Raw genomic sequence first — 13646 nt, 5'->3', positions numbered from 1 at the left:
CATCGTAGGAGACGCTCCTTGAGCTTGAGCATTGAAGGTGCTTAATGTTTACCTCCCCAAAGAGCAGAAGACTTGAGCTAGAAAGAAGCCCTTCTGTGTGTAAGCTGGGTATATACCCAGGGAGGTTATTTTTCTGTAATCCAGGAGGGCACGTTCTTCAAGTGTTGTTTCTTTATCTCCTGTTTAAAAACAAAAAACAAAAAAACACAACATCTCTCTCTCTCTCTCACACACACACACACAATTTTTATTAGAAAGGCAGATCTATAGAGGAGAGACTGACTCCATCCACTGGTTTACCCCTGCAAGCGGCCACAGTGTCCCAAGCTGAGCTGATCCAAAGTCAGAAGCCTCCCCTGGTGCCCCATATACATGCAGAGTCTCAAGGCCTTGGACCATCCTCTGCTGCTTTCCCAGGCCAAGGGAGTTGGATGGGAAGTGGAGCAGCTGGGACATGAACTGGCACCCACATGGTATCCTGGCACTTATGGGATCAAGCTATTACATAAGGCCTGGGGATCCTTTTGAAGTTCTATTTTAAAAATGAGGAAGCACAAACAAACAAAAACCAAAAAACCCAGAGAGAGAAAATGGACTTTAGAGAGGGTCCGTTCCAAAGACAGAAGTAGTGGAACTAGATTCTCCAGGATCCTCTCTGGATCCTCTTTTCTGCCCTCCAGAGCAGGACAGGGCTGGGGGTGGAGGGGCAGGCAGGTGGAAGAGGAGGACGGCAAACAGACTCTGCTCAGGTGCTGTGGGGGAAGGGTGTGGGGCAGTGGGAAGCAGGTGTTGCCCCCTTGGTTTGAGGAGTTTGTGGTTTGCACCGCTGGCCACCAGGGTGCACAGGGGTGGGGCTGTCTCAGCTATCCCTGTACCGACAGGTGTCCTGCGTGAGGGCAGCCACTCCAGAGACAGGCTCCCATCGCAGCACTCAGCAGGGGGCCCTGATGGAAACATCCAAACCAACAGTGCAGTCAGTGGCTTCAGAGGAACCCTCACCCCAGACATATACACGAGGGACCCCAGGCTGAGGTGGTCGTAGGCGTCTTCCCGTGGAGAGACCCTCACAGGTGTCCTCAGATTGAAGTCTTCCAAGGGAATTCTCAGAAGGAGACCGTCTTGGAGAGGCCCCTAGATTGAGACAACTCCCTTTCCCTCTTCCACTTCTGAAAGTGCAGGGGAGTCCTGGAAAGTAATACAGGGAGTGAAACTGGGTGGTGTGCTCTGGTTTTTCCAGAGTTGAGGAAAAGAGCCAGGAACTCTGCCACATTCTTGCAGTGGCCTGTGCTGACCACTCTATCCTTCCTCAGGACTTCAGGGTTCAGGCCCCTGAGGGTTGGGCAGGTAAGGGGGGTGGAGGCTACTTGAGTTGGGTTGAGTCCCTGGACTCACGGGGAGGTTCTCTCTGGATGTGGTCCTGGGCACCTGGGCAGGGACTTGGCAGGTGCTACTGTTGCTGTGAGGCTGCTGCTGGGTTAGAGAACCTGAGGGAGGAGCAGCATGCGACCCAACCAGTTTGGAGAGGTCTTTTATTGCCAGGGAGCCTGCCTGGGTCCTGCGCATGTGCCCTGGGAGTCACTTGCAGAGGGGAGATCAGGGCTCACAGCTCAGTCTGGCTCCGGTGACCGGGCTGCCCTACCTGGCTCCTTCCTCAGTGCCTCCAGGACTGGCACAGGCTGGACTGTGGGGTCTGGGCAGGCTTGAGTGTCACCGTTTAACTGGCTCTGATTGGCAGGAGTGTGTGTGTATGACAGAGAGAGACAAGGAAGGTTACAGAGGGACCCCCATGGACCTCTTTCACCGCCCTCAAGACCCACAAGCCTCACCTTAGCAGCCCCTGCCTCTCCTTTCCTGGTTCCTGACTCACACTGGCTCTGCTTTCCTGCTCCACAACAACCACCCCCCTCCCCACACACTTGCAGGCAGATCCCATGGTGCTTCCAAGCTTCACTCTTTGCCTCCCCAACTTTCCTCCTCTCGCTCACTGCCTGCTCCTCCAGGGCCAGGGGCATCCCAGCCCCAGCCTTCCAGACTTCCTACCCTACCCTGGGGTGGGGACAAGCTCGGAACTCCTCTGGCCAGTGCAGAGGGTGGGGCTCACTGGCTGGCTCCCTGACTGAGCGGCTGCAATAGCACGGGTGGCTTAGAGAAGAGGCCCAGCCCCCTGCCTCCCCTCCCTTCCCCCAGGTATAAGAGCTCAGCTCAGGTGAGCTGGCTCCTCCAGTCCTGTCTCCACGGCTGCCAGCAGGTAAGGAAACCCAGGGCTTTTCGCTCAGGTCCCCTATCCTGCCCTGGTCTCCTGCTGTGGGATGGGCTGGGGGCTGGGGTCCTGGAGGGTAGTGGTGGAGGGTATATGTTTCCAGTACAGGAAGGTGGGAAGAGTGAGGCTCAGATGGGGTCCTGGGGATTTCCCCTTTCACGCGTGGGCTCTTACGTTCTGAAGCCTGGGCAGCTGCCAAGGCTGTGTGGAGTCCTCCCTGACACTTTGGTTGAGGCACACACTACCTGGAGTGGAGTCGTGGCAGGGGTGAGGTGGGTGGGTGGAAAGCCCTCCCCTTAACTGAGGCTCCCCCTCCTCTAGGCAGATCATGAACCATCAGCTCCTCTGGGGCAGTCTGTAGGACAACAGAACTCTCACCAAAGGACCAAGCAGAGTGGGCACCATGGGACAGTGCCGGTCAGCCAACGCTGAGGTGGGCACACTTCTCTCTTCCCACACCGCTCTCCTCTGCTGCAAGAGCTCATGCTGCCGCTCACTTCTGCTCCTTCTTCTGGCCTTGCCTGGCACCCCAGACTGGCCAGGGAGGTCCAGACTTCCCCCCACCATCCTCTCCTCCCATGCCCACACAGGGTGATGCAGATGGAGTCCTCCTGGGAAGAAGATGCCTGGGCACTTGCTGGGACCTGCCCTGCCTGGGGCTGGGGGTGGGAAGAGGGGTTGTTGGAGGTGGGGGGGTGGCGGGAGGGCAGCCTTGCCCAACTTAAGGCTCAAGGCAGAGGCCACTGTAGCCTGGGAGGTTGGGGGAAAAGGTTCTGGCTCTGGAGTGGGCAGAAGCCTGTGAGCTCTCCAGCTGTCTCCTGCCATGTTGGGGAACCAGGTGTCATGGAGTGAATTGGATGGTGTCCCCTACCCTCACTTCAGGATGCCCAGGAGTTCAGTGACGTGGAAAAGGCCATTGAGACGCTCATCAAGAACTTCCACCAGTACTCAGTGGAGGGTGGGAAGGAGACACTGACTCCGTCCGAGCTCCGGGACCTGGTCACCCAGCAGTTACCCCACCTCATGCCGGTACCGAGGGAGTGGGTCCTGTCCCAGTCACCCAGTGTCCCCAGTGCCTTGAGACCTTGCACATACAGGCCTTGGTATTGCCCAGCCCTACCCTTGGCCAGTGCCAGGCAGGCTGAGGTCCTCTGCCAGCCCCTGGGCAGGGAGGGTCTGAAGGTGCTCCCTGACTGAGCCACGTGTGATATCTTCTCACCCCACCCCTAGAGCAACTGTGGGCTTGAAGAGAAGATCGCCAACCTGGGCAACTGTAATGACGCTAAACTGGAGTTTGGGAGTTTCTGGGAGCTGATCGGGGAAGCTGCCAAGAGTGTGAAGCAGGAGAGTCCAGTGCCGGGAAGTTGAGGGTCTCCCCATTCAGGGCTTGGAGGAGGGAGGGTGCTGGGACAGGGGATATTGAGACTGTGAGCCTGGGAATCAAACTTCTCTCCCTGCCCCACACTACCCTGACCCTGCCTGTATCTCTTTTTCTCTCTACATGGGAGGGGGGAGTGGGGAAGGGTCCCAGCAGCCTTCCCCAGGGGCTCTGGCTCCTGGGGCTCTGCAGTGTCTCTGAGGAGGGAAATTGGAGGGTATGGGGTGGGACAGGGGCTGGGGATGGAGAAGGAGGGACACCCAGGAGAGTGGAAGGGCCAAGTAGTGGTAGTGGGGAAGGGAGGAGAGGAACTGGGCTGTGGGAAATGGTTGGAAGCCAGGGGCTGGGCATGTGGCTGGAAAGAAGGTACTCAAAAGTGTCTCTGAGAACCTACCGTCATAGCCTCCTGGTTGTCTGTCCTACGTCATCGTTCCTGCCTGTCGCCAGTCCTGCCCCAGGTCCTCCCAGGACTCTGTCCCTGGGGCTGGGCCAGGAAGGCTGGGAGGTGGAGGTGGGGAGAGCAGGGTGGGAGGACAGGATGAGGAAGGGAATCCTCAGGGTGCTTGAGCATTGACACAATGATGGTTGTTTTATATCATTTGATTAATAAAAAAAAATAGAAAAAGTAAAAAAAAATGTTGTTTTGATTCTGTACTCCCTCCCTGAAGTCTGTGGATGAGGGGCTGGGGCAGGACAGAGGTGCTAGTGGGAATGAATTGGGGCTCACTTTTCTTCTGCATCTGGGTGAAGAAGGGTGGGTCCAAGTTCCACAGGTGGGAGAGCTGGTCCTGTCTGAGGGCGGACTGCTCTTGGGCCCAGGGCTGGTCCTCTGGGCACCTCTGAGAAGGGTATGAATCCCAGCACTGCCACATTCTGTCTTTGAAACTCTGAGGGTGCCCTGGAGTATAAGTTTCCTTACCGGTGAAATGGGGGTATGAATAGATTTCCGTCATGGGCTGGTTAACAAGATGAACAGGAGGCAGGTGCATGTGAGCTGATGTCAGTATTGTTGGAGTGGGCAGGAGAAGGGGGGTCCCCTCTCTGGCATCAACTGTCACCCCAAGATGTGGGCAAGTGGAGCTGGCTGATTTCTTTTTGGGTACTCAGGGAAAGAGTGGGGACTCCCTGGAGGAGCCCTTGGCTGCAGCTGAGTGAGAGAGGTCTTAGAGATGGGTGGTGGGAGAGCTTTCTGTCTGGCTGGACTAGAGATGGGGGGCTGGGAGCCAGCTCCTGGCACTGACCCCCGAGCCCTGTGGAAATCAGGCAGGATTCCTGAATCCCAGCACCAGCAAGGTTTCCGTGGCCGGTTGGGTTGGTCTGCAGTGCTAACTGAACCTGTCAGTGGGGGGCTTCCCCCAGATCCAGGTGAGAAGGGCAGGTGACAATCCTTCCCTTCTTCCCCTCTGCACCTGGTTGCTGCTGCTGCTCAGGGCCTTTGCAGTAAGGAGGGTGGGGTTGGGGGAGTGCCAGCTTTCACCACTCCCTCTGGGGTGGGGGTAGAGGGGTGTGAAAAAAGGTGTGTATCCCTTTAACAAGGGCCCAACCCCAGGGCCAAGTCAAGAGGGAGCTCAGTCACTATCTTCCCACCGAGCCAGCTCAGCCAGGCGGGCCAGGGAGGGAGTAGGACAAATTCTGGGAGTGCAGCGGGGAGGAGTCCTGGCCGGGCTGAGCTCAGGGAGCTGCTTGGCAGTGCCAGAGCCCAGGCCCCAGAGCCCTGCTGAGAGGAGGTGCACTGAGGAGGCAGGTGAGAACCCGAGTCGGCCTTGGGAGGGACCCCTCTGGCTCTGGAGGCCAGGAGAAGGGGCAGTGAGGGTGACGAGGGAGAAAGGGGCCTATTCCAGATGGGGCAGGAAGGTTTTGTTAATTATTAACTTTCCCCCAAGGCCAGGTTGGGAAAAGGGGAGTCCTGGTGGAGTTGGGGGTTAGGAGAGGCCTTTTCAAGGAAAGAACAGGATGGTGAGACCCCCTGCTCCTGGCTAGCAGCTCTCTGGGCTCCTCTCCAGGGGCCGGGCCACTGGGCAGAGCATTCAGGAACCTTGCCCGCAGTGCCCGGTTTTCCCTAGGCAGAAAAGGGGAGATACTCGCTGGTGGAGGGTGCTTAGTGGGGTCAGGCACTGGACACAGGCCTCTCGGGGCTCTGGGAGGGCCCAGGGAGCCTGAGAACCCAGGGAGGGGAGGCAAGGGCTGGACTGACCTCTCTTCTACCTCACCACTGAGGCAGGTCCCCGGAAGCAGGGCTCCATTGTGCTCTGGGAGCTGTTCCTTGGGAGGGACCTGGGTGAGGCCTTGGGGAAGCCTGGGAACTCCCTGGGAGAGGAAGAGGGAGTGAGGGTGAGGGAGAGGGGCCCCCTGACTCCTCAGCCCTCAAGCTGCTTAGGACTCAGGCAGGTCGTGGCTTGATGACTGTGGGAGGCTGCCCGGCCGGCCAGTTGTGGGGGTGAGAGCAAGGGGGGTGCTGGGGAGCTGGCCACCTACTAGTAAAACACTCTGTGTTGGGGAGTCCAGGGGAGCTCTGTGTGTGCGTGTGTGTGTCCACTCTTAACTCTTCCCAACTTCACTGGTCCTTACAAGTTTTTTGGAGGAGCTGGCTCCTTGTTCCAAAAGCAGGAGTGGGTGAAAGGGAAGCTGGTTTCCCAGGAAGAGGGGCTTAGGAATGCCTGTGTTTCTTTGTGTGGTGTGTGAATTAGATGCAGGGAGTCCTGTGAGGTGGGGAGGGCTGAGGCACGTGCACCTGTGTGAGCCCTGAGCCCCTTGTAGAAATGGCAAATAGAAGCACTAGAGGGAGGCAAGCACAGAGCTATTGAGACTAGGGTGGGTTTGAAACAGCCCTGCCAGTACAGATAGCAGTGCCAGCTCAGCTGAGATCACATCGTCCTGTGTGTGGAAGGCAGATGGGATCCACGCGGGAACCTGGAAGGGAATGACACAGAGAGTGAAGACAGCAATGGATGAGTGAATGAATGAGTGTGTGAGTGAGCCAGTGCATGAACAAGCAAGCAAAGGAGTGATGGAGAAATGAGCACATGGGTTTGAGGTGGTGGAAGGGGCAAAGAGAATGTCACTTATATTGGCTTGAAAGTGGGTGCGGGGTAGAGGGGTCCAATGACACATTCCAATGCTTGGGAACAAGCTAAGACTTAAGCATGTTGTGGCAAGAGAAGATGAGCTTTGCAGCGTTCGGTGGTTGGGGCCTGGGGAGGTGGGTGGGTGGCTAGCAAGCACTTGGGGGGTGGAGCTCAAAATCTGGGGGTGGGAGGGTGGGGCTGGAGTGGCTGGGATCCAGGGGCATGGTGTCAGGCAATTTGGGCTTTTGGAGCAGTCAGCAAGCTGGACAGAGGTGGGCGGGGTGGGGGTGAGAGCCTCCTGGTTGCTCAATGATGAATCAGCCTAGGAGACAACAAAGAGAATGTTGCGGGAGGGGAGCGGGTGGGGGCAAGAAGGCCCCTTGAGGGAGAGGTGGTCTCTCCATTCCCTCTTTTTTTGGAAGGCCCCCATATCCACCATCACATTCCCCTCCCCCAGGCCAGGATCCGCCCATAGCTAAACCAATTTCAGGAACCAATTCCTGCCCAGCCTTGCTAGGAAGGGACTTGTAGGGCAGTACCACCTGAGGAGCAGGTGGTTGTGGGATGGGTAGTGTGGCAGAGCCTGTCTCCTGGTCCCCCAGGGGAGGGAGGGAGGAAGAGGGTAATGACACCTTGTGGTCCCACCTTGATCGTCTTCCTCGGGGTCCAGATGGTTATCTCCATTCTTGTCCACTCGAGGAGCAGCACGTGGGGAAGGGAGGGCAGGTCAGTGGGAGAACTGGGCGGGGGGGGGGTGGGTTGCAACAGTGAGGTGCTGATGCTGCCTCTCTGGCCACTCTGGAGAGCAGGCAGCTGTATCGTCCCTGTTGGGGCTCACCTTTGGGTGCTGTCAGAGGCCAGGCGGGCAGTGTGGGGAGACGACCTGGTGTTCAGGAATGGCAGGAGGACACGCCTCTGGCCAGAGAAGCAGACCCTAAGGAGGCAGACGGCAGGAGAGGGGCACTGGCCTGTGGACAGAGGCTCCACCGGAACACGCATGTCTCTGTCCCTTTCCCCTGCTGTTTGCCATAGGATCCCTCAACAGCCAGCAAGTGTGGGATGGTTAAAGGAGGGGGTGTTTCTCTGAGTTCTGCCCACCTTCCACTGCCTGGTGGGGAGTGGGCTTGCCCAACCCTTCTTGACCCAACCACCCCCACACCAGGGCAGCAGAGCAGCCAGAACACTGGTTAAAAAAATGCTTCTGCCCTTTCTTTGTGACTGTCTGGCAAAACTTGCAGCATGCAACCCTGTAAAAAATGGTATTTTCCTACAGTTCCGGGAGCAGCCTCATCCTCCTAGCCACAGACCAGAGTGGTCAGGCAGGGAGAGGAGGGTAGGATTTCCCACCAGAGGTGCCCGCTTGACCCCTTTGTCTCCAGTTCCACTTCTTTTTGGCAGCCTCCCTCCTAGTCTTCTTCTTCCAGAAAAAAAGCTGCCTTAAAGAGACAGTTCAACAAGGTGGTCAGGGGCTTTGGCTACCAGGTGTCAGGGCTACAAGGAGGTGGCATATTTAGGCAGCATGCACCGTGAGCAGGGCCCTGGGCCAGGCCGTGTGGATGGGGGCAGAAGCACAGCTTCAAAGTGGGGTGGGGCTGTAGCAACAGTTGTCCCCATGACTGCGGGTGCAGCTGAGAAGACACAGCAGCTGCGTGTAAGAAACACTGTGCTTGATTCAAGAAATGAGGCCAGACCCAGAGGACAGCGGTCACATCGGTGAGAGGGCCACGGGCCGTGGGAGTCAGGGAGCATGGGTGCCAGGGGCAAGGGTCAAGGCAGGCTTCCAGCAGGAGGCCTGGCTCTGGCAGGACCAAGTGACAGGCAGGCTTCCGCTGGGGAGAGAGGGCAGGGTGGCAGTGGCATGATGGCTGGGGCCTGCCCAGGCCCACATGGTGGCTGTTGTCCCTGCTGCGTGTGTCCGCCTCCTCTGGCCAGGGCCAGCTGGTGAGGGCAGCTGGAACTCATTCCTGGGCCTGGGGGTGGGAGGGGAGCCTGGTTTGCCCGGGTTGATCTGGGGGGGCTCTGGGCATGGGCGGCGACTCACAGACTAGATCCGCCTGCTCCCCTCATATCCTGTTGTTCAGGAGGCTGGCTGCATCCGCTTGCGCTTGCCTGGTTGTGAGTGCCTTTTGTCCTGGGCTGAGGGGGTGACTTGTGTGACTTCTGGCAGCTGCAACTGTCATCAGGGGCTGTCAGCAGCTGGGACAGAACCGGGCCTGGGCTCCTGCTTAGGTAATGGCATGGCGGGGGATGTGGGGTCGGGGTTGCCCATGGGTCTCCCTGTACATTTAGGGGTGAACACGAAGGAGGGGAAGTTGGAAGGGTGTGATGGATTGGGTGTGGCGCAAAAAATCTGATTTGATGAATTAAACCTCTCTTGATGATTTAAATCTCTCCAGGGAGGGGCACAGGACAGCCATGGCTTGAGACCCTGGACTCATTGTCCGGGAGCCTGGCCAGGGGTTGCTTCCTGCCTCCAGTGGGAGGGTGTCAAGGATTCTACCTCCCGTTTGTTGCCTGGAGCTGGGGTCTCCTCTGGTCCTGAGGTGGGGAGCCAGCCCCCTTCCCCATTTTCCTTTGGCTTTTCCCAGCAGGTCCTGTCTCTGCCTGCCCTCAGGGTGGGGACTGGTGGAGGGGGAGGAGGCCAGGTGTGGAGCAGGGAGGTAGGGCTGGGCAGAGACCATCCTTCTCTTCCCATGAGAGCTCCTGCTCTCAGAGCTCTGACAAGCCTGGTGCCTGGGGCTGGGGAAGGGCTGCCAAACCTGCTGAGGCAGTTGGTAGAGCTGGAACACCTGCCAAATAGTTCTCATTCCAGGGCCCACCCCTGGTGGTGGTGGTGGTTGGTGGGACCCTGTGCTCCAGGACCCCTGCTACCTTCTCCCTTCGCTAGCCTGGAAGTGGTGGGGGGGCATGCCAGGAACTCAGGTGGGCATGGGGGAGGAGGCTCTGTGACCTGTGGAGTTTTTCCTCATCTCCCCTGTTTGCTTATTCAGGAGCAGTTGCTGCCCAGGCCCCGCGGGAGGTGAGCCAGTGCCATGGCTGAAGGCTACACGGAGCTGGAGAAGGCGGTGGTGGTCCTGGTGGAAAATTTCTACAAATATGTGTCCAAGCACAGCCTGGTCAAGAACAAGATCAGCAAGAGCAGTTTCCGCAAGATGCTGCAGAAGGAGCTCAACCATATGCTGACGGTGCGTCCCCTGGCGGCAGGCCTGCCTGTCCAGTCAGCCTTCTTCCTCGGCAGCCTCTGCCCTTCCGTTACCCCATCCCAGGCTCTCAACACCTGCTCCCTTGGTGGGTCTCTAGCTTCTCTTACCTGGGGTGCCCAGGTCTAGCCACTGAAAGCCCGTCTTGCAATTTCTTTCTTTCTCTTTCTTAAACACTAGTAAGAATTTGTCATTACAAGGTTCATTTTAAATTGTTTTGTTTTAGAAGAGCCAACATGATGGCTCAACTGGCTAATCCTCAGCCTGCAAGCGCTGGCATCCCAGATGGGTGCTAGTTTGTGTCCTGGCTGTTCCACTTCTATCCAGCTGTGTGTTTATGTAGAGGATGGTCCAAAGCCTTGGGACCCTGCACTTGTGTGGGAAACCCAGAGAAGCTCCTGGCTAATGCCTTCAGATCAGCTCAGCTCCAGCTGTTGTGGCCCTTTGGGGAGTGAACTAGAGAATGGCACTTTTTGTCTCTCCTCTCTATAAATCTGTCTTTTCAATAAAAACAAAATAATTTTAAAAGAAAAACATTTTTTGTTTATTTGAAAGGCAGAATTCCAGAGAGAGGGAATTGCAGAGACGGAGCTTCTATATTGCTGGTTCCCTCCTCAAAAGGCCACAAAAGCCAGGTCTCAGGCCAGGCAGAATCCAGGAACCTGGAACTCCTGCGTCTCCCATGTGGGTGACAGAGTCCCACTGTCTGCTGCTTCCCAGGGGGCTTTAACAAGAAACTGGATCGGTAGTGGAGCAGCTGAAGCTTGAACCTGCCCACTTTGCAGCTTCTTGCGTTTTCCAAGGTCAGTTGCCAGATCCCTAGACTCTACCTAGGGTCTGTGTGGGACTGACTCTGGTTCCTCCCCAGGATACAGGGAACCGGAAGGCAGCAGACAAACTCATCCAGAACCTGGACGCCAACCACGACGGGCGCATCAGCTTCGACGAGTACTGGACCTTGATAGGCGGCATCACGGGTCCCATCGCCAACCTCATCCGCCAACAGGAGCAGCAGTGCAGCAGCTAGAGGAGCTCGGCCTGCCCCAGCCTCCTGCGAGCCCTGCCCTGTCCGTCCCCTCCGTCCCCTCCCCGTGGAGCTCCAGGTCCGCCTCAGCCCTCCCCGACCTGCAGACCTACCCTAGTCCGTCCTTGCTGAGCTGGGTGGACATGCCTCCGTGAGTCTCAGTTCCCGGAGCCACCAGGCGCAGAGTCCCCCACCCCCACCCCCAGCGGGCTCTCCATGCTGTCCCAGGACCTCAGGAGTTCAGCCCCTGTGCCCTCCCAGCATCTGCCTGTGAGGTCAGCTTGAGGGCTGCTCTCTCTTCCTCTGGCAGCGACAGCAGACGCGGCTCCCTGTCCTGTGAGCACTCCTGGGTGGGGAGGCTCTTCGGGGCTCCCCTCCAGCTGCCTCTCTGCTCAGCTACCCACACCATGGAAGTGAAGGCTGGGTTTGGGGCTTGTATCCTCCTCCCCACATTTTGTGGTGTTCATTAAAACCTTCCCACTTCTCAGAGTTCTCGTGCTTTGGTGAGCTTTGCCCTGGCAGTAGAGGGTAGGGCTTGGGGTGTGTGGGGGGGTGAGGGGGAGGGCTCCTCATAGGGAAACCCTAAAAGAAAGCAAGAATGAAGCCAGAACTGCCCAGATCCCAGCGGGCACTGTCAGCTCTGGTCCAGCAGCTCCAGGCCACCTGATCCATGAAGGGCCAAAGGCCACGTGTCACCCAGTCCAGGCTCTCATAGCCCAGACTCTCTTTCAACAATTAGGCACACCGCAAATCTTCTTTTTTTTTGGGGGGGGGGGTCCCAATTGTGATTCAGTGAGAGAGGGACCATGGGGTTGTGAATTCTCTCATCCACAGAACTTTCCAGGCTGCAGAGCTTGGTTGAGGGCTGGAGAAGTAGGGGTGCAAGGGAGAAGAGGCATGTGAGGCCATGACCTGGAGCTCCTTAGGGGTCAATGGCAGGTTCTCTGATTCTTTCCCGCCTCTGTGCTGAGAGAGGCCCCAGGAGGAGGACAGGAAGCTGGCAGGAAATCCAGTCTGTAGACCGTGGGGTTGGTTATTTCCACTGGAAGGCAGTGCACCCTCCAGCCTGCAGACCGTGGGGTTGGTCATTTCCACTGGAAGACGCAGTGCACCCTGAGATGCACAAGCCTCCACTCACAGACCTTCTGAGGCTGCTCTGACCTGCAACGACTGGCAGCCAGGGTGTCGTGGGGACTCCTTTCCCACCACCTCTCTCAGTAATCCGCCCCCAGTTAAGGATGAAGTGTGCACTGTGCAGAAAATGTCTATGCTGACTTCACTGAAAGGCACAAACACATTATCTATCCAGTCATCTATCCATGTATCTACTTATCTTTCATTCTCTTTTATCAACCATCTGGATATCCATTTATCATCTATCCGTCATTATCAACCATCTATCCATCCATGCATCTATATCTGCCTGTCTCTATTCACCCATCTGTCATCTATCTGTATCTAACACGGTAAAAACACAACAGAAATCTCCTCTCTTGAAGGCACACTACAGTGTTGTTAACCACGTGCCATTGTCCCACCAGATACCTTCACCCTTTTCATCCTGCGCGGCTGTAACTCTACCTCCACTGAGCAACTCCACTCCCCACCTCACTCCAGAAACTACTGTTTTATTTATTTATTATCTTATTATTGTAATTATTTAATATTTTAAGATGTATGTATTTACTTGAAAGTCAGAGTTACAAAGAGCGAGGGAGAGACAGAGAGAATTGTCCATCCACTAGTTTTACTCCCTAAGTGGCTGCAGTGGCTGGAGCTGAGCGATCTGAAGCCAGCAGCCAGAGGCTTCTTCTAGGTCTCCCATGTGGGTGCAAAGTGTCAAGGCTTTGGGCCATCCTCTGCTGCTTTCCCAGACCATAAGCAGGAAACTAGATGGGAAGTTCAGCAGCCAGGGCATGAAGACATGAACTGTATGGGATGCTGGAATTGCCAGCATCACAGGCTGTCCAAACCCTGCTATGCCACAGTGCTGCACCCAACAGAGAGATCTTCCATCTTTACATCTTAAGACTGTAATAATCAGGCTGATTCAGACCAAAGCCAAGAGCCCAGAACTTAACTCTGGGTCTCCCATGTGAGTGTCAGGGACCTGACGGCTTGAACTATTACCTGTGCATCCCAGGATTGCATTAGCAGAAAGCCAGATTAGAAGTGGGACTGAATTTGTCACTGCAGCACAGGAAGCAGGGATCTCAAATGGTGACCAAACTCTTGTTTCTATTTTACATTTCTGACTTTCAAAATTTATTTGATAGTTGGCACTATGGTGTAGTGGGTAACCTTCAACATTGGCATCCCATATGGTCTGGCAGCTCCGCTGCAGGTCCTGCTCCCTGCTAATGGCCTGGGAAAGCAGCAGAAGACATCTCAAGTGCTTGGACCCCTGCAGCCATGTGGGAGCCCCAGAAGAAGCTCCTGGCATTGGACTAGCCCAACTCTGGCCATTATGGCCATTTGGGGAGTGAATCAGAAGTTGGAGGATCTCTTTCTGTCTCTCCCCATTCCCATCTATAGCTCTGCCTTTCAAATAAATAAATACATTAAATAATTTTTTTATTTATTTAAGAAGCAAAGGAAGAGAGACACACAGAGAAACATGAGACAAGCTGCCCTCCTGTGGTTCACACACCAAAGGCTCACAGTGGACAATCTGGGTGGGGCTTGAAGTGGGGGTCCAGGATGTCAGTACAGGTCTTGC

At 56.3% G+C, this 13646-nt stretch overlaps 2 protein-coding genes across 3 annotated transcripts; both read left to right on the top strand.

The window, feature by feature from the left end:
• The first annotated feature begins 2211 nt into the window (after positions 1 to 2211).
• On the top strand, positions 2212 to 3724 carry S100A14 (S100 calcium binding protein A14). Its single transcript, XM_004588930.2, has 4 exons — positions 2212 to 2248; positions 2582 to 2693; positions 3143 to 3289; positions 3491 to 3724. The coding sequence occupies exons 2-4, from the start codon at positions 2664 to 2666 to the stop codon at positions 3626 to 3628; spliced, it is 315 nt and encodes a 104-aa protein (XP_004588987.1). The 5' UTR covers positions 2212 to 2248; positions 2582 to 2663; the 3' UTR covers positions 3629 to 3724.
• Positions 3725 to 5202: 1478 nt separating this feature from the next.
• Positions 5203 to 10977, top strand: S100A16 (S100 calcium binding protein A16). 2 transcript variants are annotated; one of them, XM_058660933.1, is made up of 3 exons: positions 5203 to 5382; positions 9694 to 9888; positions 10772 to 10977. In XM_058660933.1, exons 2-3 carry the CDS (start codon positions 9736 to 9738, stop codon positions 10928 to 10930), a joined length of 312 nt encoding a protein of 103 aa, XP_058516916.1. In that variant the 5' UTR covers positions 5203 to 5382; positions 9694 to 9735; the 3' UTR covers positions 10931 to 10977. The 2 variants fall into 2 exon arrangements, with proteins under 2 accessions (XP_058516916.1, XP_058516917.1); XM_058660934.1 differs by lacking the exon at positions 5203 to 5382 and adding an exon at positions 8785 to 8932.
• The last annotated feature ends 2669 nt before the right edge of the window (positions 10978 to 13646 follow it).

Source organism: Ochotona princeps, chromosome 2 (genome assembly GCF_030435755.1).
Source record: "Ochotona princeps isolate mOchPri1 chromosome 2, mOchPri1.hap1, whole genome shotgun sequence".
Lineage (NCBI taxonomy): Eukaryota > Metazoa > Chordata > Mammalia > Lagomorpha > Ochotonidae > Ochotona > Ochotona princeps.
The sequence above is the reverse complement of the archived record's forward strand: the minus strand, read 5'-3'. Positions and strand labels throughout refer to the sequence as shown.

Bases quoted from the DNA above. Each gene is read 5' to 3' on its own strand.
- S100A14 (XM_004588930.2), top strand. From the start codon at position 2,664: ATGGGACAGTGCCGGTCAGCCAACGCTGAG. The intron at 2,694-3,142 runs GTGGGCACACTT...CCCTCACTTCAG, and splicing joins GCCGGTCAGCCAACGCTGAG to GATGCCCAGGAGTTCAGTGA. The intron at 3,290-3,490 runs GTACCGAGGGAG...CCCCACCCCTAG, and splicing joins AGTTACCCCACCTCATGCCG to AGCAACTGTGGGCTTGAAGA.
- S100A16 (XM_058660933.1), top strand. From the start codon at position 9,736: ATGGCTGAAGGCTACACGGAGCTGGAGAAGGCGGTGGTGGTCCTGGTG. The intron at 9,889-10,771 runs GTGCGTCCCCTG...GTTCCTCCCCAG, and splicing joins AGCTCAACCATATGCTGACG to GATACAGGGAACCGGAAGGC.